Source organism: Echeneis naucrates, chromosome 3 (genome assembly GCF_900963305.1).
Source record: "Echeneis naucrates chromosome 3, fEcheNa1.1, whole genome shotgun sequence".
Taxonomy (NCBI): domain Eukaryota; kingdom Metazoa; phylum Chordata; class Actinopteri; order Carangiformes; family Echeneidae; genus Echeneis; species Echeneis naucrates.
The window spans coordinates 1,026,744-1,048,485 of record NC_042513.1 but is presented as its reverse complement, the minus strand read 5'-3'; the positions used below and the strand labels follow the sequence as shown (position 1 = coordinate 1,048,485).

Below are 21,742 nucleotides of genomic sequence, written 5' to 3'. Positions count from 1 at the left end.
TGTGTTTGTTTTTAAATGTCACTATAGTGCCTCCTTGTCATTGCTGAAGTTGTCAGTAAGAGTGTTGTGCCTTTGTGTCTTCAGGTATTTGAGAGCTACATGCGTCCACATTCTTGAAGGGGTTTTCTTTCTGAAGGGGAGGGGACACTGAAGACAAATAAATTGCTCATTATTGTTGTCACACACTGTTGACATTAATATGGAAAGAGACAGCTGCCAAATCTTTTTTCTTTCTTAAATGGTACTACATACTTTTCCAGGCTTTACGGACTTGTTTTTTTTTGCGTGTTGGTATTGCTGTTGTCGCTTTGACTTGCCAGTGATAATATACTGTGTTTTGCTCAGAACTTTGTGGGTCTGTTTGTGTCTTACTCGTCCAACAGGTCAGTACCAGCAGTGTCATCATGTCCGTCTGGATGAAACGTGGGAGTTACAACCATGAATATCAGCACAAACAGAGACGATATGTGGTCAAAGAATACAGCAGGTACAGCATAGACTTGTAATTACAATCAAAATATTAAGCTAATATAGTAATACTGCTTTAGTTTTAATATTCTTACTAATTGTAGTCTTGTAACACAACACAAACAGCAAATTTTGACAATGCTGAACCATAATAGACATGTAAGAAGACAGATGGAGGGCAAGCCTAACCTGGTTAACATTTAATTAACATCAACACCAAACTAACTGGCCAAACCAAACTGAATCTATTTTGTCCCACATTCATCTTTGAAATCTATATCAGGGCTAATCAAAGTATATCTTAAAATAATTTTGTTATTGGTTTCTATGGTGAATTTAAAATTAAGCTAAAATTCACTTGCAATGAACAGAACTACTCAGTTTTAATGAAGAGTTAATATTGAATGTGAACATGTAAACAGGCAAAAACTATGTGACTTTAGATTTGTCATGAAAGTTATGTCAAAATTTGCCAGAAAGAAGCTGGCCAAATTTTAAAGAAGCAGAAGTTGTGCTTAGGCTCTTTCCATAGATAGATAAGATCTGATTTTGATAAGAAACAAAATACCACAGGAAACTTTAAAATGAAAAACTGAAAAATGTAGAGAGCCTTCAAGTGTAATGTGACTAAACTGAACTGTCTTGACTCACTTTAATATAGTCCTCTCTGAGTTTAATGGGAGTTTGGATTTAATAGGATCATATCAAACCGACTGATGTCGGCTCTCAAGAATAAGGGGGAAAAGTTGTGTTTGGGTCTTTATTCAGGAATTTGTGACTCAGAGAAGTAATGGAAAGTATTTTGGCTACTGTGTTTCATGTCTGTTTTTAAATATTCAAACATCTTGTTTCCTCTGCTGTAATTTTTTTTTCCTTGTGTTCTATTTTTGCTAATAATCATCACACCACTGCAGAAGTCTGATGTTCTGTGAAATGAGGAGGACTTGTGTTTTGAATTATAAGTGTTAGTCTTTATTTAGGCAGTGGTTTTGCCTGTGCTGTACAGCTCTTATTTCTAACCAATTATCTTTTCTTACAAACGTAAGTAAGTATAAAGTTTGTGTGTGTATTGGGACAACACAATATTCCAGCCACAATGTTCTTTATTTTGCTTCAAAAATTCTTTCTCCTAAGCAGCGCAACTCTTTTTCCACCCATTGACCCACGTTGCTTTATAGTAGTCCAATGAATTTTGCAAATGAGTTATTTTTCCAGTTAGATTGAACGTCACAAACTCCACAGGCTGTGTAAATGGCTGTCATATCACAACCTGGCATCCACTTGTAACACAAAAACCTTGACAATTTTGTTTTGGTCAAGGCATGCCTCATGTTCCACAACATGGAGCATTGCTTCACACTGCTTTGTTTTGGATCAGGGTTTTGGATCATCACAACCACTGCAGACAATTTTCCTCTCTTGACTTTCTGGACCTCTAATCTCTTTTTTGGAAGCATCAGTGGAAGGACTCCTGCTCTAAAAGCTTAATGGATGACTGTGATAAAATACTTCAAAGAGTCAGTGCCTCACAATACTGACCGAGTTCCTCCTGATCTCTAGCTCTCAAACCAGATGTCAGCTTTGGACAGTTTTTTGTGGGTTTGGCTTTCAGTGGCATTGCTGGCTGAATATGAAATTTGGCTATGAACATAAAAGAACAGCTGCCAGTAACATTGGTCCATGTCAAAAACGGCTCTCCAAAAGGCCAGCAGTTGTTTTTGTTGTCGTTGTTTATAATTAACTAAAGCAGGTGACATGTATTTGTGAGTTAAATATTTATGCCAGGCTAACATCCCTTACAGCAATTGTTGATCAGTAAAGGTGTAATGCTATGATGTCACTCTCCCTGTCTCTCATCTGAGAGGTTTTACTTTCATGTCATTGCGCTGCATGAGCATTCAAAAGTGTCTATAGGTGTGAATGAGAGTGGTCGGTTGTCCCTATGTGTCATGGTTCCTTATGATAAACTGGTAACCATGTAAATGTATATAAATGTGACTCATATGTCTCTTTGCGTCAACTAATTGCTGCCCATCCGTGGATGGATGGAAATCAGTAAAAACATTTGCGACCCCAAAACCTGTTGGTGCACCTTCTTAAGTCCTTGTGAACATGTGGTCGGGGTACAACAGTCTAGTCTAGTAGTACAAGGAAGTAAGTATTATGAGAGAGTGGCTTAAAGTAAAATACATGTGCAAGTATTCCTCTTATTCCATTGCTACCTATCTGTAAATGTTTCTGAGCAAAAATACACTCTTACACAAAGATAAAAAATCAAGCCCAAAGTTTAGTTTCGTAGTTTCACAGTATTTACATGGTAAATTCAGAAATATATATTTCAAACATTTATTAATTTTTCAGCCTATGAGCAAATTAAGACATTGTTTTCTTGAAACTGTTTGTCCTGTTTGTCTTTAGCTCTGAAGCAATGGAGGAACGATATGAATACAAAACACATGCTCGTATCCAGGAAGTGGTAAGAATCTATAACATCTACAGCAATTTAGACATGCATATAAACATTGAATAAATTTATAAGTTACTATCTGTGCTTTAGTTATATTAATAATGACGGTTTACTATCATCACTGTAATAAAATACACAGGGATTATAATAGTGATATTAATTACAAGGTAAGCCAATAACAAGAAGTGTGTAACCATGTATAATATGTTTAAGTCATAAGTTATATAAATTATATAAGAAATGCTTTTGATACTCTTTTAAAACTTTGTAGGTAAAGACAAAGTTGTCTGACAAATATGTGCGTGAGGAGCCTATGATCAGGGGACCTAAGTTCCTGGTCAGACTCAGATCCCACACCGTGTTTGAAAACACTTCAATCAAAATCTTCTGTACTGTTGAAGGCTTCCCCACACCTATTGTAAAATGGTGAGTACTTTGATACTAAACAAACTAAATATAATATACTGTATCAATCTTATGCTTTAAATGCCTCAATACTGTAATACAATACTGTAACATTTCAGTATTTCCTGAAGCAGCTTTTGTCAAGTCTCTGTTTTTACTAATTATATTAGATAGAATATTATGAATTGTTGCTGCAATTATGGGTTAGGATGGTTTTTTGACTCTATATATTTTACTCTGATGCTGCTAAACTGTAATAATCCCCTTTTCTAGGTATAAAGATGGTTTGATCCTGGACTTGTCCTCTGGAAAGTACCTGACTGAATCCATTGGAGGAATCCATTCTCTGGAGATCCTGAGGTACAGTAAGTTTATGTGCCACAACATGCATAAAAGGTCTAATGAAGGATGCTTTTGAGTTGAATTATGGCAGTTGCAGCTCTAGCTGATCTGTATATAAGTTTTATCAGGAATAGAGATGAAACTCTGATTACAATTAACTCTTGAGAGGAAACAAAAGATTGCAGATTGGATATTTTAACCAATAGTGGAAATGTAAAATTTTTTCTATGCTTATCATGTATGATTATGTCATTGAATTCATTAGCTATTCATGATTCCCCACTGATTATGCAATAGTCTGGCTCTAGAGGAAGTCATAAACTGTGGAAAAAAATATCTCTTACCATCCCAACAGAATTCAGGCACAAAGCAGAGTACAGTAATAATGTCAGTCAGCCAATTGACTGGTGTGTGGATAGACGTGTGGTTACATGCTGTAAATGGGAGAGCATATCCAGCTCTCCCTCCAGCCTTAGGAAGCTCAGCTGTTCAAGTGCTGACCTCAGTGCCACATGATACTTCAGGATTCTTTCAGTCATCAGTCTTTCCTTGGATCCAATCACCTCTAGCTCCTTCAGTCTGCTACTCACATATACAACACACAATGAAACTCACTGAAACATTAAACTGTTAAAATAACCCTGTAAGACGTAAGACGTCTGAATATTCTGAGAGCATTTCATTAGCCAAAATCTGAACTATTCAAGTTTTTCAAATGGACTGTTTGGAAATATCAGCAGTTTGTGAAAATGTTAAACTGATCTCACAAAACCTGCAAAATGCAACACTCCAGACTGCCTGTCTTGGATCCTTACACCATGACATTCTCTCCCAACACACACTCATATATCATTGGTGCAAATATTTCTGGGTAAATTAAGTGTATATAAAGTTAATGATGATCATGTAATATAAGATTACGTTTGCTACTCTCTCTCAAATTCATGCCAAAAAACACTACAGACATTTCCAATAATAATGTCAAAGTCATCTCCCTATGATTACACCTACCCTGCATGACACACAGGTTGAATACACTCATGTTAGATGAAAAAAAAGTGTAATTTGAAGTTTTGGGAACATTTCTGAGAAAAACATCAGGGTAGGAGAGAGAGACAGAAAGAAAAAGATGAAGAGACTGGGGGATAAAGAAAAAATGAAATAAGGTCAAGTTTAAACTCACAGGATGACCATGAATCTGGCATATCATGACTGGCGGAAAGAAATATGGCTTCTGTAGAAGCATTCTTGTGCCTGAATCTATAAAAAAAACATGACTGACCATGACATAGTCTTTGATTTATCATCCAGTGTCAGATTTCAACCATGAAGAGCATCACTCAGAGCAAATGTGGACAGCACACATACTTATAGAGTTGGTGTTACATGTAGGAATCCTCTTTCTGGCCTTATCACATTTGCAAAAAGGAGACCACTAGGCTGGAGCTGGGTGAGTGTGTTGAGCAGTGGCAGTAATTTTGAGAGATGTGTGTTGCTGAAAAGGAGAAAATGACTGAGCAACTCCTCAACTTATTAACAATTTAAGAATTTCTCGTGGGTTCAGAAATCTAGAGAAAGAAATAGAGGCAGCCCAAACTGTCTAATCACCATCTTCAAATTGACCACCAGGTATTTCTAAAGCCTCAGTGGTTACATTTTCCAGGAGTTGCATTTCAGATGTGGCAGAGTGATGGAAGGTACTGAATTTGCTTACTCACCCCCTTTTGCATAACTAAACTCCAGCTTCAATCTTCATATTTACAGATCGTATATCTCATCTTAAAATTAAAATATTCAAGTGTGTAACCATGCAGCCTCAGAAGGAAGAGAGGCAACACATTTCTCATGCAAATATGACACTATAAAGCAAACAAGTGACACATAATTAAAGACACATTGCCTAGATATAGGATAATCATGGATCAGGGTAAATTTAGACTGTGGGTGTTGCAGCAGAGGATTTAATTTTAAAATATGGATTTTTATGAAACCTCCTATTAACACGACTGTTTGTTATTGAAAGGAGCTGATACTGTTTTATATAAAATTAGTATATAGTAAAGGTATAGGTATAGTAGTGGTATAGATAATCAGCCCTGTTAGAACAGATCCTTGTGGATATACAATGCATCTAGTTTATGAAAATTTTACTTTTCCAACTTTCAAAATACAGCAAGAGTCTATGAGAACTCTGACAGCAATATTGATCTGCAATAACTACATTGTTTTTTTTTTTTCAACAGATGCTCAACTGATGATACAGCCCAGTACACCGCTGTTGCTGGTAACAGCCATGGACAGGCCTCTAGTCAGGCCTCCATCATTGTCAAGAGTAAGTCCTTCCATCCAATTACCTAATATCTGATGTTGTTTTTCATTAACTAGTCAAAAATATTTTACTGGACACATCACATTTACCTGAGATACTATGTATCTGTAACTATACTTTTAGGCTGCAATTTCTCCAATGTTGCCCTCTGTTCACATCTGTCTGCTTGTTCACAGATTTGTTTAGCAATTTTATTATTATAACAATAATTTTGGTTTGTTTGTGCTTAATCATGCAGGACTCAAGGATGAGGAAGAGTCCTGTCCATACGCCTGGCTGCCTTTCACAGGTTAGCATCATTGTTACCTCCTCTGTGTAGGTGTCTAAAAATGGCCTCAGTTTCCATTGTCAGGCTGTACAGTGTCTCACTTTGCAAAGTGATGCAACAGGCTTTACCACCTGTGCTATTCCTATTGTTCCTCTGTCAGCTGCTATGCTTCCCAAGATCCACTACACTAAAATCAACATTACCTTTGTGGAGAAGTTTGGGCCTGTGTTTTCTTCGGAGGGTGGATCAGCCACTCTGTCTGCTACCATGACCCTGGAACCCAACCTGGCCAACCTGCAGCCTGAAGCACAGTGGTATAGAGATGGTAATTGTTATACAGTAATATATTAAGACAGGGTAATTACACACACACAAAGCTGTGGACAAATGGGACAATTTTACAGGCACTATTTTTAATTAGCACATTAATTATACTGAGAGCAGTTAAATTGACTCCAGTAATATACCACCAGTTCAAGAGAAATTTGATCTGCTATGTATGTGTCAGTAGATATTATACAAAGTGCTATGTGGTATAAAAAAATATATGTTTAATTTATTAATTTTTTAGTCAAAGTGGATATTGGCAAGCAATCCGAAATTGTAGAAATGTGGAGATTTAGCAGTGTAGCAGAGCAGTTTGCAAGACTTATATAGTGACACTGAACTCATAATCCTGTCTCATTTTTAGACACTCGTCTGTTTGACTCTAAATGGGTGAAGATTGAAACTGGCAGAGGCTTCACTACATTGACTCTTCCCAACCTCTACAAAGATGATGAAGGCCTCTACACACTCCGGATGGTCACAAAGGGAGGCACTGCACAACATAGTGCATTTGTTTCTGTTGCAGGTGAGGTTTGCTAGATGGTACAGTTTAAAGTTGATGACTTTAAACCAAATCATAAATCTATTTCAAAAACGATGATCTATGGTTTGAGTATAAATTTGCATCATTCTGGGTTTTTTATTTGATATTGATTTGCTATCAAAAAATATTGTCCCTTTTTTTGAATTTTAAAGAAGCCTGTAACAATACTTTTAAATATGTATACTTCAATCACCTCTTCACTTCTTGTGCAGATAGTCCTCCTCCAGTCCCTGGTGCACCTGGTGCTCCCATGGACATCAAGATCCACGATGCCAATAGAGACTATGTCATTGTGTCATGGAAGCCTCCTAATACCACCACAGAGGGTCCAATACTGGGCTATTTTGTGGACAAGTAAGAGTCCACAAAAACACACCATAACAACATATTGACACATGTATTATCATAACCCATCACGTAACAGTGAAGTAAACAAAAATGAAGGGATTCTTGTCTCTAGGACAGACAATCCTTCCATTTTTTGCTACCGTTCTACTCATTCCTTCTTTCTGGGATTGTGCCACTCACCTGTTACCCTGGGTCCTAATTTTCTAATTCTCACCTAGTTTGCTCATGGACACTCTAAAAGTTCCCTGATCAAATTACGTACATGTATAGACTGACTGGCATAATAATTCAACCAACCACATCTCCTGAAAATTTTAAAATTTGAAATTATTTAGTTTCTTGTTAGTAATACCAGAGTAACTGTTACAATCACCATAAGAGTTGCAACATTTTTCTGGTTTGACAGAACCTTAAAAATATGTACTATAAGGTCGACCGACCTCCGCTACATAAAATACTTGATTTTGCAGATGTGAAGTTGGTACTGAAAACTGGACCCAATGCAACGATCACCCCATTAAGATCTGTAAGTATCCAGTACCTGGGCTGTTTGAAGGACACTCCTACTACTTCAGAGTCAGAGCTGTCAACTCCCATGGGATCAGCAAAGCATCACGCATGTCTGATCCTATAGCTGCACTGGACCCCACTGAGTTTGAGAGGCTCCATGGTAGGTTTAACTGGAGTAGTAAAAGGAAACGCCATCTGGACCACAGATTTAAGATTCATGATCATGTCTTTTATCTTCTTGTAGCCAAAAAGCTTGGAGGAAAACTGGATGTTGTGTCTTACCATGATGAGGATGAAGGTGAGTTTTTAATTAAGGGATATAAAAACCTAGATTTGTGAATAAATTCTAATATATCTAATGATCTGTGTGTTTGCACATGTTTTTGGGTAGCTGAAGGAAATCCTCCAGGTGTTCCATCAGGAATATATGCCTCAGAAACAGATCGGACATATGTTGTTCTCAGCTGGAAAGCTCCTGCATATTCAAGCAAGGCTCCCATGTGGTACTATATAGAAAAGGTAGCAAACACTGCCACCTGAATGCAATATTGTGCATCTCATTAGTAGCTTAAGAATCCAATACATGGCAGGTGCAACTGTCTTTCCATACAGATAATAGCAATAATGAAGCAGCTTTCTATACTGCTGTATTTGATCCAATCATACCAATTAAGTCTCTAAATCTAAAGGAACGTTGTTCATATTATATGTGAAAAACAGATGCTGTCAAAGTCTCATCAATTGCTCATATCAAAGAAACTATTCAAAGCAGATGGTTTTATTGATATTTATCAGAAAATTGTGAAGCTGTGGCATTAATCTCTACTATTAAATATGTGTGATAAAACAGATTTACATCAGTACATAATTTGTCCATGTAACAGCAGGCCTACTTTTTCCTTGCAGAGCATGGCAGATAGCAACGCCTGGCAGCGTGTTAACACACAGGTACCTATTCGATCACCCCGTTATGCTGTCTTCGACCTGGCAGAGGGCAAACAATATAAGTTCAGAGTTTTGTCAGCCAATATGTATGGAACCAGTGAGCCATCAGAGCCCACAGGACCTATCGAGACTCAGGAACTCAAAGGTCGGTTTCACTCATTCTACATGTGTAGATTAAACCCACGCTTTAATGATCAATCTTAATTTTTGCTTTTATAATCTTTTTTTTTTCTCTCTCTCTCCTTTGTTCAGGTGTGCCATCAGCTCCTGGTCAGGTGATTGCTACAAGGGAAACAGACACCTCTGTCCTAATCCAGTGGGCTCCTCCAAAGGAACCCAACAATCTGATTGGCTACTATATTGACCAATGTGTGAAGGGGTCAAAAGACTGGACCTCTGCCAATCACAAGCCCCGCAAAGAAACCAGGTTTTTTTTTTCTATCAATCACACTAAATTTTTATTGCTTTGGAATGCATATGTCTTTGACTGTTGGTTAATATGACACTAAATCCACTTTTTGAATCAGGTTTGTGGTCAGTGGTCTAACGAAAGGAGAAACATATGTGTTCCGTGTCCAGGCCATCAACGAGCTGGGTCTGAGTGATGAATCTCAGGAGTCCTCCCCTCTGACTGTCAAAGCAGCCCTCAGTCAGTACTGACATCATGTTGTGTCACTTTTATTCATGGCGGTGGTAATAATGATGACCTTCTCTGTAACATTTACCTGCTGTACAGCAATGGTCATTTTGGTGAGCGTAAGGCAGTGATCAGACTTTTCGGTCATTCCCCACTTTAGACAAGAGGGAATTCTCCAGCCCCATCTGCCCCAACAAAATGCTAATGCTAATCAAATAACACAATCTATTTTTACTCTTCTGCTTCATTTAATTTTTGACTGTAGTCCGTGCCACAAATGTATCCCTTTTGTGACATTTTAGTCCACACTATCCTGCCGCCCCTCTGAGGGAAAGTTTGTTTATTGCTCCGCTACAATGAAAATTCCGACCTTAATCATTATTTCTGCACCTTTGGACCCAGTTACAAATTTCTCCCGGTCTCCTATCTGCTCTTCTTTGCATTTAGGCTACATGTGGGTTATTAGTGATTACTTAGGTTGTGTGTGAGTATTTTGTTTTGAATGCAGGATCTTTGTTATTAATAAAGATGTGTATTAAAAAGATAGGAACAAAAAGGAAAATTTCCTGCAGTTTGTCTCCCTCTGTCCCTATGTCTCTGCTCCCCACCACTTTGAGAACTATGGACGTAAAGCAATATTATTTTAATTATGAATATTCTAATTTCAATCTTTCTTTTTAGCCACCCCTTCTGCTCCCTACGACATTGCTTTGCTCAGCTGTGATGGCCATTCAATGGTCCTGAACTGGAAGAAGCCTCTTCAATCTGGAGGAGCTAAGATCAAGGACTATTATGTGGACAAAAGACGCAGTGGCACAACCATGTGGAGGGAAATCCATATTCCACCAATCTCAGATAGACTTTATAAGGTACAGTGGTGTCATTAAACCTACCGTAAAAGATCAAAATAAACTGAAGAAACCACTATTTCACCATAAGTTGTGCATTAGTTAGTTTTTCTCTAAAGCCACAGCAAAACTGAAGTGTTCATACCTGTTTTGTTTTAACCATGGTTTTGTTTATTTTGTTTGATTTTTTTAGTAACCGTAACTGTGCCATTCTATCAACAGGTGGATGGCCTGACAAAAGGAGCAGTCTATCAGTTCCAAGTGTATGCAGCCAACCTGGCTGGTCTCGGACCAGCATCTAAACATTCAGCCGACTTCAGCTGTGAGGCCTGGAATATGCCAGAGCCTGGTCAGTAAATATCATACTCTGACCAACCTGACAAACTCTAAATTTTGCTTAAAAACAACCTTATCACAATAATGTTTATATCTACCCAAGAGACATGAAAATTAGGGAACTCAACTTAAGTACAAATGCAATGTATGCATGTTTGTGCCTTTTAGGTCCTGCTTATGATCTGACTTTCAGTGAAGTGCGAGATAATTCTCTGGTGGTTGAGTGGCAGAAGCCTGTTTATACTGGCTCTGGACAAATCACAGGATATTGTGTTGAGTATGCTAAGAAGGGCACATCTGACTGGATCACAGCCAATGAAAAACCTGTTGGTCATCGTTTCCTCAAGGTGAGAGTCGAGAGAGATAGCTCTGCCTCTATTGGACATGTGCCTCAAAATCTGTTGCGCTTCTAATGATACTCACATTAAATTATGGGACACTGACACCTAGTGGATAAAGTGTATATCTCCGGAGTTTATTGTAGAGAATGAAGAAGGCAGTTGAAAGTTTTGGTTTTAGAAAGACAAGAAAAGGCAAATAGGAAACTTATTTTATGTATGAATCATAATGTGATTTTGACTGATTTTTGTATGATGCAAAGTGTAGAGTATTTATTCCTCCAGAAAAAGGTTAAATGTATTTATTAATTATTAATTAATTAATTACTGAGTGCTAGGGTAGATATACTTACATTTTACATTTCCTAGCTGGGGCGGCAGCTGTTGTTGGTTTCTCATCAGATGTGGACGGGTAAAATGCTCTGATGGTGCTGACATTACCAATGCCAATGTACAATGACTGTTATACTTACTGAACCAAGTTGTTGCCTGGTCTGTTTGTTTTTCAGGTAACTGGCCTGGAGGCAGGTATTACCTACGTTGTTCGAGTGCGTGCAGTCAATGCTGCAGGAGTAGGCATGGCCTCAATGGTCTCTGATCCCATCACTGCCAAGGCTGTGGAAGGTAATATTTAAAAGTGGGAGATTAAAAAATTACCGTAATTTCTGGACTATAAGCCGCCACTATTTTTCACACGGTTTGAACCCTCCGCCTTAAACAACGATGCGGCTAATTTATGGATATTTACGGGTAACGAGCTTCATGCTGCCAATACATTTAGCGTCACATCTGACCAATGAAACGTCTGAACAGGTCACAAAGGACCAATGAAATTGTTCGAATTAAATTAAAGGCACCCACACTAAATTCCTAAAATCAGTAATTTATTTTGCGATTCATGCACACACCCATGTCATGGAAAACACACGAAGCAATGCATATGATACAGCTTTCAGGTTAAAGTCGATTGATCTGGCGAGAAGGCGAAATCTTTCTGTGTAACATAATTCCTACCATATGCCATTTCCTCTTCCACCTTCCACCTTCCAAACAAGCACGGCCCATATATGTGCAAAACTGTTTTTCCTCTTTAAATTTAGTGGGTATATTCAGGTGCGCTCCATAGTCATGAAATGATGGTAAATTAATCAAAATTCCTTAAGATGTCATGTTTTAAAGGAATAAAGCAGTGTGTATATTTTATTGGAATTATTACACCTTTTTGACAGGGCTTGGATATTAAATTCCATTTTTATGTAGTAATAGAAAGATGATGACTGCACATCTTTCTGTTTTGAAGGTTCACAGGAGGTGTCCTGTACTGTGGACAAGAAGTCTGGTGACATTGTTTTTTCATTTGAGTCTTGCCAAATGAACGAGGGCTCTCAGTTCATCTGGAAAAAGGACTATCAAGAAATCACAGATTTCTCCAAAGGAGTGGTGATTCAAACTGAAGGCAACCAGTAAGAGACACACACACATCTGGACACAGACTGAGCAGATACTATGAACCTATAAAATGTGCATTTTGAAATGTTTCAGTGCAATGTCTCTCTCTCTGTCTTTGTCTCCATCTCACTCATATTCTACACTAGCTCTAAATTGATCTTTAAGAACGCAGATAAAGAAGACTTCGGGACATATTCTGTTTCTGTTACTAACACCAATGGAGTTTCGTCCAGCCATACCATCTCTTCTGAAGGTAGGATTTACCCTTTAGTGCAATATGCCGCCCCCCCACCCCCCTAAAAAAAAAAAAAATATGCAGAAATCTGATTAAAAATTCAATGTGCAAACCAAACTAATCTGACATTTTATATTCTTTTGGATATACTATTATTTAAAATTTTCTCCAACTACTCAGCATTTGCATACATTTAAATTATATTAAGAATTAGTTTCCTCTGTCGAAAGTAATGTTTGCAAGATGCTTTGAACACAAAATCCATCAACAAGCCAATCAAACGTGCATACACATTGTGCAGGAGGAAATAAGGATAAAAGCTAAGACACTACGCCTTAAAACAATCTCACTCGTATGTAGGCAACAAACTATTTCATTACAATGTCTGATGAATACTAATAGAACACATTGCTCACGTTATATCTCCAAGCTTGGGGCAGAATGTGTGTTCTAATACCACGTTTTCAAAGCAAAGGGTCTTCTATCAGAATTTCACAATATTTTTATTGCTATTGCACCATTATGCTACTATGCTGTAATAGGTTATTCAGTGTGCCTTAAACAAGTTATTTCCCATAGTGTCTACAGTTTTTCTGCCAGTCTAACCAACAATCAACTAAACTTTTTTTTACACAGGATTTAATTTATTTCACTTATGCAGGCTGTTCTAGGGTAGCCGGCTATTATTTACACTAACTGTGGATGCACTTGGTTAGGGGAGTTTTGGAGTGGACCTTTGGGTCTAGTTTCAAACTGTAAAAACATTAACTTATAATGTATTGTCTTCCCGATGGCAGCATTTGTTTCTGTATTTAAGAATCTACCTATTAAATATACTTATAATAGGGACTTCCACAACTTCTCCAATGAAATAGTAGCTATGTATAAAGTGTAAACTTGTTTGTGACCACAGCAGATGGTATGAATCACTTTTTTTTTTCTTTTTTTTCAGAATTGGCAAAGATGCTGGCACTCAGCTATGACATCAGACACCCAAGTAGGTACCTGTAGCTGACTCTGTCAAACCCTCATAATCCCTCTTTGTCCCTATTAATCCCCCTCCAATTACACTTTTCCTCTGCTGAGACTTAAATCTGTTTTACCCACAATCTATTTCTCTTATTTTACCTTTCATTATTTCATTTTGCTTTGTTCTGAATTGCTTTGAACCTTTCAGATTTCTTTCTTCTTTTAGAGTACATCTCTTTTTTGTTTGAGACAAAAAAGTCTTACCTGCTTTTGCATCACCTGCCAAACCATTATTCACAGAGTGTCTTTTTCCTCCCTAGTGACTCATCTCTTCCTTTCCTCCTCTCCTCTCCTGTAAAAATGGTTAAGCAATTAATAGTAAGTGAAACAAGTATCTTTTTTCCACCTTTGACCTTCCCTTTATCCTTCTTCTTCCCTCCTCAAGTCATACCACTGAAGTCAGAGCTGGCCTATAAGATTTTGGAGAGAGGAAGAATGAGGTTCTGGCTGCAAGCTGAGGAGATTTCTTCCAATGTCACCTACAAATTCTTTGCCAATGACAAGGAGTTATCTGGAGCTGATGTAAGATATAGTGTAGTTTAAAAACCGCCATAGTTAGAGAGAGATGGAAAAAATACTTTATGGCTTTTGGCTGAACAGTCAGTTCTTCTCTTGTCTTTCATAGTAAAAAAGCGCCTATGTTAACAAAGCCTATTCTTGACTGTATTACGGCAGTTGTTTTTCTCTTTTTTTTCTTTTTTTTCCCCCTTGAAACCAACGCTATTTCTCTGCAGCCCAACAAGATGGGTCATGACGTCTCTACAGGTATCATCGAGTTCATCATGGACCATTTCACAGAGGAGAATGAGGGAACATTTACCTGCCAGATCACAGATGGAGGAGGCAAAGGACAGAGCTCGCTGGTTCTGATTGGAGATGGTAAGAGAAGCCAGGTCTAAATGTCAGCGTCTGTGTTGTCTTTTTCAACAAGCCACAAGAAATATAAGCTGGGCAAAAGTTATGACAAGAATTCATATACAAAAAGAGAATACTAACTATTTGATGTAGACCTCTTACATTTCTGGCATAATAAAGTCATATGATGACAATATATTCAGTTAATGTATCCAGTTACTGTATGTTGAGGTAGTAGATGATCATACATCAATACCAAATCATCAATCTTGAATGGATTAATCAAATCAAATCAAATCAAATCAGATTTATTTATATAGCACCAAATCATAAATCAGACTCAGACAAAAATATTTAAAGAATGTCCAACAGATCCCCCCATGAGCAAGCACCTGGCGACAGTTGCAAGGAAAAACTTCCTTTAAGAGGCAGAACCAGGCTCAGGGGGCCAACCATCTGCCGCAACTGGTTGGGTTGAGAGAGAGAGTGAGAGAGAGGCAAAGCAGGGGCAAAGTAGGGTAGAGTAGGGAAAGAATGAGCACAGGAGGAGGGGATATTCAAGCAGGTGTAGGCAGGAACATATGATGCTGCATGAAGTTCACTGAAATTATTCTGTATGGAATTCATGAAGATAAGGGAGCAGCAGGCGTTGCAGGAATGTGGGATGGCAATGATTAATCACCTGCAGGATGAGGTCAGGGAGAGAGTGGAGAGGAACTGGGAGAGACAGAGACTTCAGGAAAACATGGCTAGTAAATCCAGTACACGTATTTAGAACTGGGAGAAACAGGGATTTAGGAGAAGCATGGTTGTTGGTATGTTGGCGCATGCAAGAGGGAGAGAGAGAGAGACAGAGAGGTGTTCAGTCCTTCCCCCAGCAGTCTGGGCCTATAGCTAAGGAGTAGATGGACTTCGAATTGCTGAGAGAAAGCTACCATAATGACTTGTTGTTATGTGAGGGACAAAGGACATGTCCTGGTCAAAAGTTACTCCAAGATTTCTTACAGTGGAGCTGGAAGCCAAAGTAATACCGTCCAGACTGATTAGATGATTAGATAGTGTTTCTCTGAGGTGCTTTGGGTCAAATATAATAACTTTAGTTTTGGCAGAATTTAAAAGTAAAAAGTTACAGGATATCCAGTCTTATGTTTTCAAGACATATCTGCAGTCTGACTATCTGACTAACTTCATTTGGCTTCATTGATAAATACAGCTGAGCGTTGTCTTTGTTGAGGAGTTGAATTTGAAGCATTAGCAGATCTTAACAAAAACAAATACTCATCTCTCCAGCCACAGGTGGTTAAATGAGCTGGTGTGAGAGGGGTGAGGTTTTCATAAGATTCCAAGTGAGAGGTAGAGAGCTGATCACTGATTCCACCTCAGTCAAGAATGCTTGCAGTTCCTGAAACCTGAGAAAAGCTTTTTCCAAAATCGTCTTTTAAATAAAAATATGATTTTGATCTTCTTGTGTTTTAAATAAAGACTGTTAGTCAGTGTTATTAAATGCTATTTCAGTTATTATGATTCAAGCCTCATCCAGGGGACCATTAACCAGGTGACCCTTGGAAGGACTCTGTAGAAACTGCTGACACCACATTATTATCTGTTTGTGCGTCTGTGTGTGCACATAGGTTTCAAAGCAGCATTGGCTGAGGCTGAGTTCCAGAGGAGAGAGTACATCAGAGTTAAGGAGGGTAAGAAACAAAACAGCACTCTCTTAAGCTTGTATGAGTTTTACTCTGCTTCGTCTTAAGACCACCACTCTACAATGATGCCTGGAAGACAGCCAATAACTGTTGAAAAATGGAAAGAAAGAAATGGATGAACGTTATTTAAAAAGAACATATTTCAAATGGAAAAAAACATGCAGCATTATATAATTCTCAAATTTGCTAATGAAACAGATATAAGAGGTAACGTAAGGTTTTCCCACCAGTAGGCTGCATTAAAAAATTAAAAACATAATTGAAAATGCAATAAATAGGTGTGAAATGGTGATGAATTTATCTTAGAGTAACTGAGCACTGCATTCCTAACTTTATCCACTACAGGTCCCCACTTCAGTGAGTTCCTTTCACTTCACATTGGAGATGACTGCTCTGTCACTTTGCACTGCAAGGTAAACACAACCAAAATAATTACTGAATATTGGCACACTAAACAAATGGGGGGCTGACCTCTGACAGTGTCATTTTTTTGGTTTGCAGTTTAGTTTAGTAGTTTAACCCAAATATTAAAAATAAACAAAAGTGTGCTTTTTTTATAGTTAGGGAAAAATATCTTTTGCCCTCATTAATGAGGGTAACATGAGTTGAGTGTGAATCATGGGTAAACACAAATTGTGCCAGGTGTAAACTCAAGACCTACAACTGCGTTTTTCAAGTAATGATGGTGATGATGTAGGTTTCACCTGAAAGGGAATTGGAGCCATTGTGATTGATGTTGAATCTTTTATATATGTTTTTGGTACAGGTTGCTAATTTGAAGAAGGAATCTGAGTTCCACTGGTACAGAGAAGACAAAGAGATCATCCCAGATGTGAAGCCTGACCTCAGTTCAGGAGTCTGTAAACTGCCCATTAAACTGGTAATTGATACTGCTGATCTTCTGAATCCCATGAATCGATCTAGAGTACAACTATTTCCATGCATGCTCAACATTTACACATTGAGAAGTATTGTAGTGTTGCATCAGCTTCTCAGTAATTTGTCAAATTACAGAAATGCTTCATTTTAGTGTTTTTCTGATTCCTATATTCCTTGTATTCCCTCTATATTCTTTATTCTTTTCCATTTTGTTCCAGTTTTCATTGAAGACAGCAGGAGTTTATAAGGCCACCATCAGTGATGACAGAGGAAAAGACATGAGCCAAATTGACATTTCTGGAAAAGGTAAGCATATCTTTCATAATTTAGCTTAATAATAAAATAGGGGAATAACTGACTGGCTTGATGAGTAAGAATAAAGAATAACCCACATGTGGAGCATGTGAAAAGTTAATCACTTAAAGAAGTGTGAGAGAGGAGAAAACATGGTCTCAATTTATACAGTATATCTGTACATACCAAGGACTAAAAAAGACATTTGTAAGTTTTGCCATAATTACATAGCAAAGGTACCCTTCTTTTCCTCTACTGATGCTAACCCTCTTGCCCGGGCCTGCTCATGCCTGTTTGTAGCATTATACGATAACAATTCATTGTAGCCTTCAATCTGCCCTGAAGATGCAGTGCTGCTCAGAGTCTAACTCAAAGTTGACGATGGCCGTAATACTTAAGTTACAATTACACATCAGATTGCAGCACACTGAATGACTATCTCTTGACCCCATCAGTGGGAGGACACTTTGTTGCTCCAGTTGCTCCCTTCCTCAGCTCTGGCTGAGGTAAAACACAACCACCACCAGTGACTTAATGAGGAAATGTAGCTACAGCCATAGAAAATATTGCTATAAAATATATGCTATATTTTGCAATATACAGAGATTTACCTGAATGGCTTAATCAGCATTGTTCAGATTTGTTTCACAGGGGCTTGGATGTGCTGGATGTTTATATGTATAAGTTCAGCACTCCCCCTTCATTTTAAGATTTCATTACCAAACTTTGAATAAGTGACCAGAGGAGAATACTGGGACTTTTATTCTCTTGGCTCCCTCCATAACCCCTTTTTAACTCTCTTCTAGTCTTCGACGATGCCATAAATAAAATCAACCAGCTTGCTGGTAAGTATCCCCATGTTACACACTCACACAATGAAAACAGTGAACACACAGACAATAATTATATCATAGAGACAGACTGGTGTCCATTTTAATAAAAAACTAAACATCACCTTGCCAGTTATCTAAATTTAACATGGCACAATCAGACCATAGTGATTAGAGATTTGGTAGATTAATCAATAGGCAGATATTGTTCTGTTTTCAAGTCCCAGTGTGACAAACACACACACACACACACACACTTATCAGCATATGGCAGAAGTTGTCATGCTGGAAGCATTTGGCCATCATGTGGTGAAATCACTTTCAAATTCCTGTACACTGTCACAGTGACAGTGTTGAAGAGCATCTTATTTTAAGAGTCAGTCACTTGACAGCTCTGCAGTAAGTGTTCGAGCAGTGGCTGCAGATGAGAAGAGGGTTCATTATTGTGATAATGAAAAACCATGGTGACGTGACCAGGTAAATGACACACTTGCACACTTGCAATGTGCACACACAGACACAGCAATAGTGTAGTACAAAAAAAGTATTTTCTCTATAACAGAAAAAAAAACAGTCACTAAAAAACTGTGATCCTTGATGTGCTTTTCTGAATGTAGCAGTCTGCACTCTGGATTGTGGAAGCATCAAGAAAGTCCTAAAATGTATCGTAGAAATTGCTTCAGGTGGAAGTTTTTTTGGAAGACAAGCACTGTAGCTCTCTGCAAAAACAGGCCAGGCTATCCAGCAGCGGATGGGAAAGTTGTACCTTATTTTGATTTCAAATGTTCCCTTCACAACCTCTATTACCCCTGTCACCCTTTTCTAGGAGCCACCGCAGCAGAGTTGGTGATAAATAGCACAGCAACAGGCATTCAACTACAGTGTCACATGAAGTATTACACCTCAGAGATGAACATCTCTTGGTATCATGGGTAAGATACATAATATATGGCACCGATAACAAATAATACAAGCACTAATAACACCGCTACTGTTTTAAACATACCAGCCAAAAAGACTGCAACCAGTGAGACGAATGTCATTTCTTTTACATATATGTTGGTAAAATTTTGTTGTATATAATTATTTATACATCCTTTTTGTCAATTTCTTTTTTCTACCTTATCTACTTATTCTTGTGTGCTTCTATTCTCTCTGTCTCATGTCTGATGCTGCTGTTATGTGCAATTTTCCCCACAGAGAGACTATTTTTATGTTATGTTAATATCAAAATAGTAACAGTGACTGCAGTATTAGCAGTTACGGCAGTGGTTTTAGTAGGAGGAAGAGTAGCCTACATATACAAGCATTTAACCAAAACATATTATTTTGCTGTCTCTCAAGTTAAACTGCAGAGAGTGGCAAACACAATAAACCACATTATAAAACTTCGGATGGTTATTGCTAAGTGTTTTCACTATCCTGGTTATTGCAGTAAAGTTGCAAAATCCTATTTTGTGAAAAAAATCACAACCCTATCATCTTCTACAAAGAAACAAGGTTTTTCTGCATTTAAAAGCATCCTTTAGTACTCCAGAGGTTATAATGTGTGGAGCAAGAGGAATCAGAGAGTGGATTGGTAGAGAAAGAAAGGAAGAAAGAAAAAAAAAAACAGGACAAAAATGAAGAGAAATAGACAGAAAACAAGAACAATGACAGGGGGTAATAGAGGCATTTTTTGTTATTCAGTTATTCAAAGAACAAAAATTATGGAGATTAGATTTTTAACCTCTCAGTGGCCTTTTGGAGCAAGGGAGCATCAAATAGTAAGAATGAGCAATTGGTACCCCTTGGCGTGACATCAGGCAGACATGTAAACATGATTTTCCATTACCTCTGAAACAGACTTCACCCACTCGCATACAAACATGACATGCACATTAACATAAACCTGTCTTCTCTTTTCTCTCCTCAGTGAGACTAAACTCTCCCACAGTGACAAGACTGTGATTGGAGGAACCCCTGCTATGGCAACAATGGAGGTATTATTGTGTAGAATGTGGAACAGTATGTTAGGTTGATCATACATGGGGGATTTTATGACAGAAAAACACATCAGGTGGTGGCACTGTTGTCTTTCAGTATTAAAAGGAGGTGATGCCAGGGCAGCTTTGAGAGGATTTAAATAGACAATCTCACTGTCACACCAGGTAGTTGGTGAATAAAAACATCACACATTTTATAATCATTGAACTTAATTAATTGAATAGTGCATCTATAATTTTTGTCAGAAAGCTTTGTAATTACAGATAAGTAATTCTATTTACTTTCTTTTTTTTTAACCGTGAATTAAAGAAAATTTTGTAGAAATAAGCACAGTGACTGGTTGATGGGGTTCCTTGTTGCATGCCTGATGGTTAATTTAATCACAGGTGATTGAGCCAGTGGAGAAGGACAAAGGAATGTATTCCATTGTGATCACCGACCCTGAAAACTCACATAAACGTACACTGGATGTCAGTGGTGATGGTCAGTCTCTCTCACTTGTTTTTCCTCATATGGTCTTGTTGTGTGTCGCTCAGTCTTTTCATTGATAATATTATAAAAGGGGGAATTATAGTTCCTCTGTTGTTTTTGTGGAGAACTTCGATTCAATACCTACTTAAAAGCTTTGAAATGCTGCTCCAAACCAAAATCTATCTTTTCAGTATCAAACATCCTAGTAGGCTTGAAAACAGGCTGTAAAAAGTTTGGTCCTTCACAAAGAACTGCAGCTGTGGTTGGCCTGAAGTCATGCTAGATATATTTTCATGTAGTAAATGTATAAAAATGCCCAAACAAACTTCTCAATTCCATGTGTCCAAATCCTCATGATCCAAACTATTCTATTCATGAGAAATATTTGGTAAGTGCACTGCATTTCAATTTTGTTCCCTCCTCCTTAAGGTGTGATGCTATGTATTTCATAATATTTTCAAGAGCACAGATACAGTAATATTTTATTTGCATTTATTGAATGTGAAGATTACTCCTGTTGCTAAGACATGCTTTTATATGACATACTTGACATACATGAAGTTTCCCTGTGAAATAACACAAAAATACAGACAAATTTGTGAAAAGAAGTAATAAAATTCTGTTTTTCTTTTTTAGTCTATGAAAGGGCCTACGCTGAGTTCCAGAAACTCAAGTAAGACTGCACTCTCAAATATATTACTTTACATGAGCCCTCATATGCATATTTCAGTCTTGCTACCTCTGCTGATGATGATGATGATGAACAGCTTCTTACAGATTTTAACTTTCTAAATCAAATCAAATCAAATCAGATTTATTTGTATAGCGCCAAATCATAACAAAGTTACATCAAGGCACTTTACATATAGAGCAGGTCTAGACCAAACTCTTTTTTA

The 21,742-nt window shown here is 37.8% G+C and overlaps 1 protein-coding gene across 1 annotated transcript in view; it reads left to right on the top strand.

Annotated features, from left to right (window-relative positions):
• Window positions 1-21,742, top strand: part of myom2b (myomesin 2b) — a 31,165-nt gene that overhangs the window by 1,895 nt on the left and 7,528 nt on the right. Inside the window, exons 2-34 of the mRNA XM_029497686.1 lie at window positions 384-487; window positions 2,887-2,944; window positions 3,207-3,361; window positions 3,614-3,700; window positions 5,926-6,014; window positions 6,250-6,300; window positions 6,440-6,604; window positions 6,971-7,132; window positions 7,363-7,504; window positions 7,969-8,168; window positions 8,253-8,306; window positions 8,400-8,527; window positions 8,915-9,098; window positions 9,206-9,380; window positions 9,481-9,602; window positions 10,272-10,459; window positions 10,661-10,787; window positions 10,943-11,121; window positions 11,622-11,736; window positions 12,413-12,575; window positions 12,708-12,814; window positions 13,749-13,793; window positions 14,211-14,347; window positions 14,560-14,704; window positions 16,312-16,374; window positions 16,732-16,799; window positions 17,153-17,266; window positions 17,484-17,571; window positions 18,366-18,404; window positions 19,216-19,321; window positions 20,305-20,371; window positions 20,762-20,858; window positions 21,483-21,519. Coding sequence (XP_029353546.1) covers window positions 405-487; window positions 2,887-2,944; window positions 3,207-3,361; window positions 3,614-3,700; window positions 5,926-6,014; window positions 6,250-6,300; window positions 6,440-6,604; window positions 6,971-7,132; window positions 7,363-7,504; window positions 7,969-8,168; window positions 8,253-8,306; window positions 8,400-8,527; window positions 8,915-9,098; window positions 9,206-9,380; window positions 9,481-9,602; window positions 10,272-10,459; window positions 10,661-10,787; window positions 10,943-11,121; window positions 11,622-11,736; window positions 12,413-12,575; window positions 12,708-12,814; window positions 13,749-13,793; window positions 14,211-14,347; window positions 14,560-14,704; window positions 16,312-16,374; window positions 16,732-16,799; window positions 17,153-17,266; window positions 17,484-17,571; window positions 18,366-18,404; window positions 19,216-19,321; window positions 20,305-20,371; window positions 20,762-20,858; window positions 21,483-21,519 — 3,740 coding nt within the window. The 5' untranslated portion in view covers window positions 384-404. The remainder of the gene's footprint in view (window positions 1-383; window positions 488-2,886; window positions 2,945-3,206; window positions 3,362-3,613; window positions 3,701-5,925; window positions 6,015-6,249; window positions 6,301-6,439; window positions 6,605-6,970; window positions 7,133-7,362; window positions 7,505-7,968; window positions 8,169-8,252; window positions 8,307-8,399; window positions 8,528-8,914; window positions 9,099-9,205; window positions 9,381-9,480; window positions 9,603-10,271; window positions 10,460-10,660; window positions 10,788-10,942; window positions 11,122-11,621; window positions 11,737-12,412; window positions 12,576-12,707; window positions 12,815-13,748; window positions 13,794-14,210; window positions 14,348-14,559; window positions 14,705-16,311; window positions 16,375-16,731; window positions 16,800-17,152; window positions 17,267-17,483; window positions 17,572-18,365; window positions 18,405-19,215; window positions 19,322-20,304; window positions 20,372-20,761; window positions 20,859-21,482; window positions 21,520-21,742) is intronic.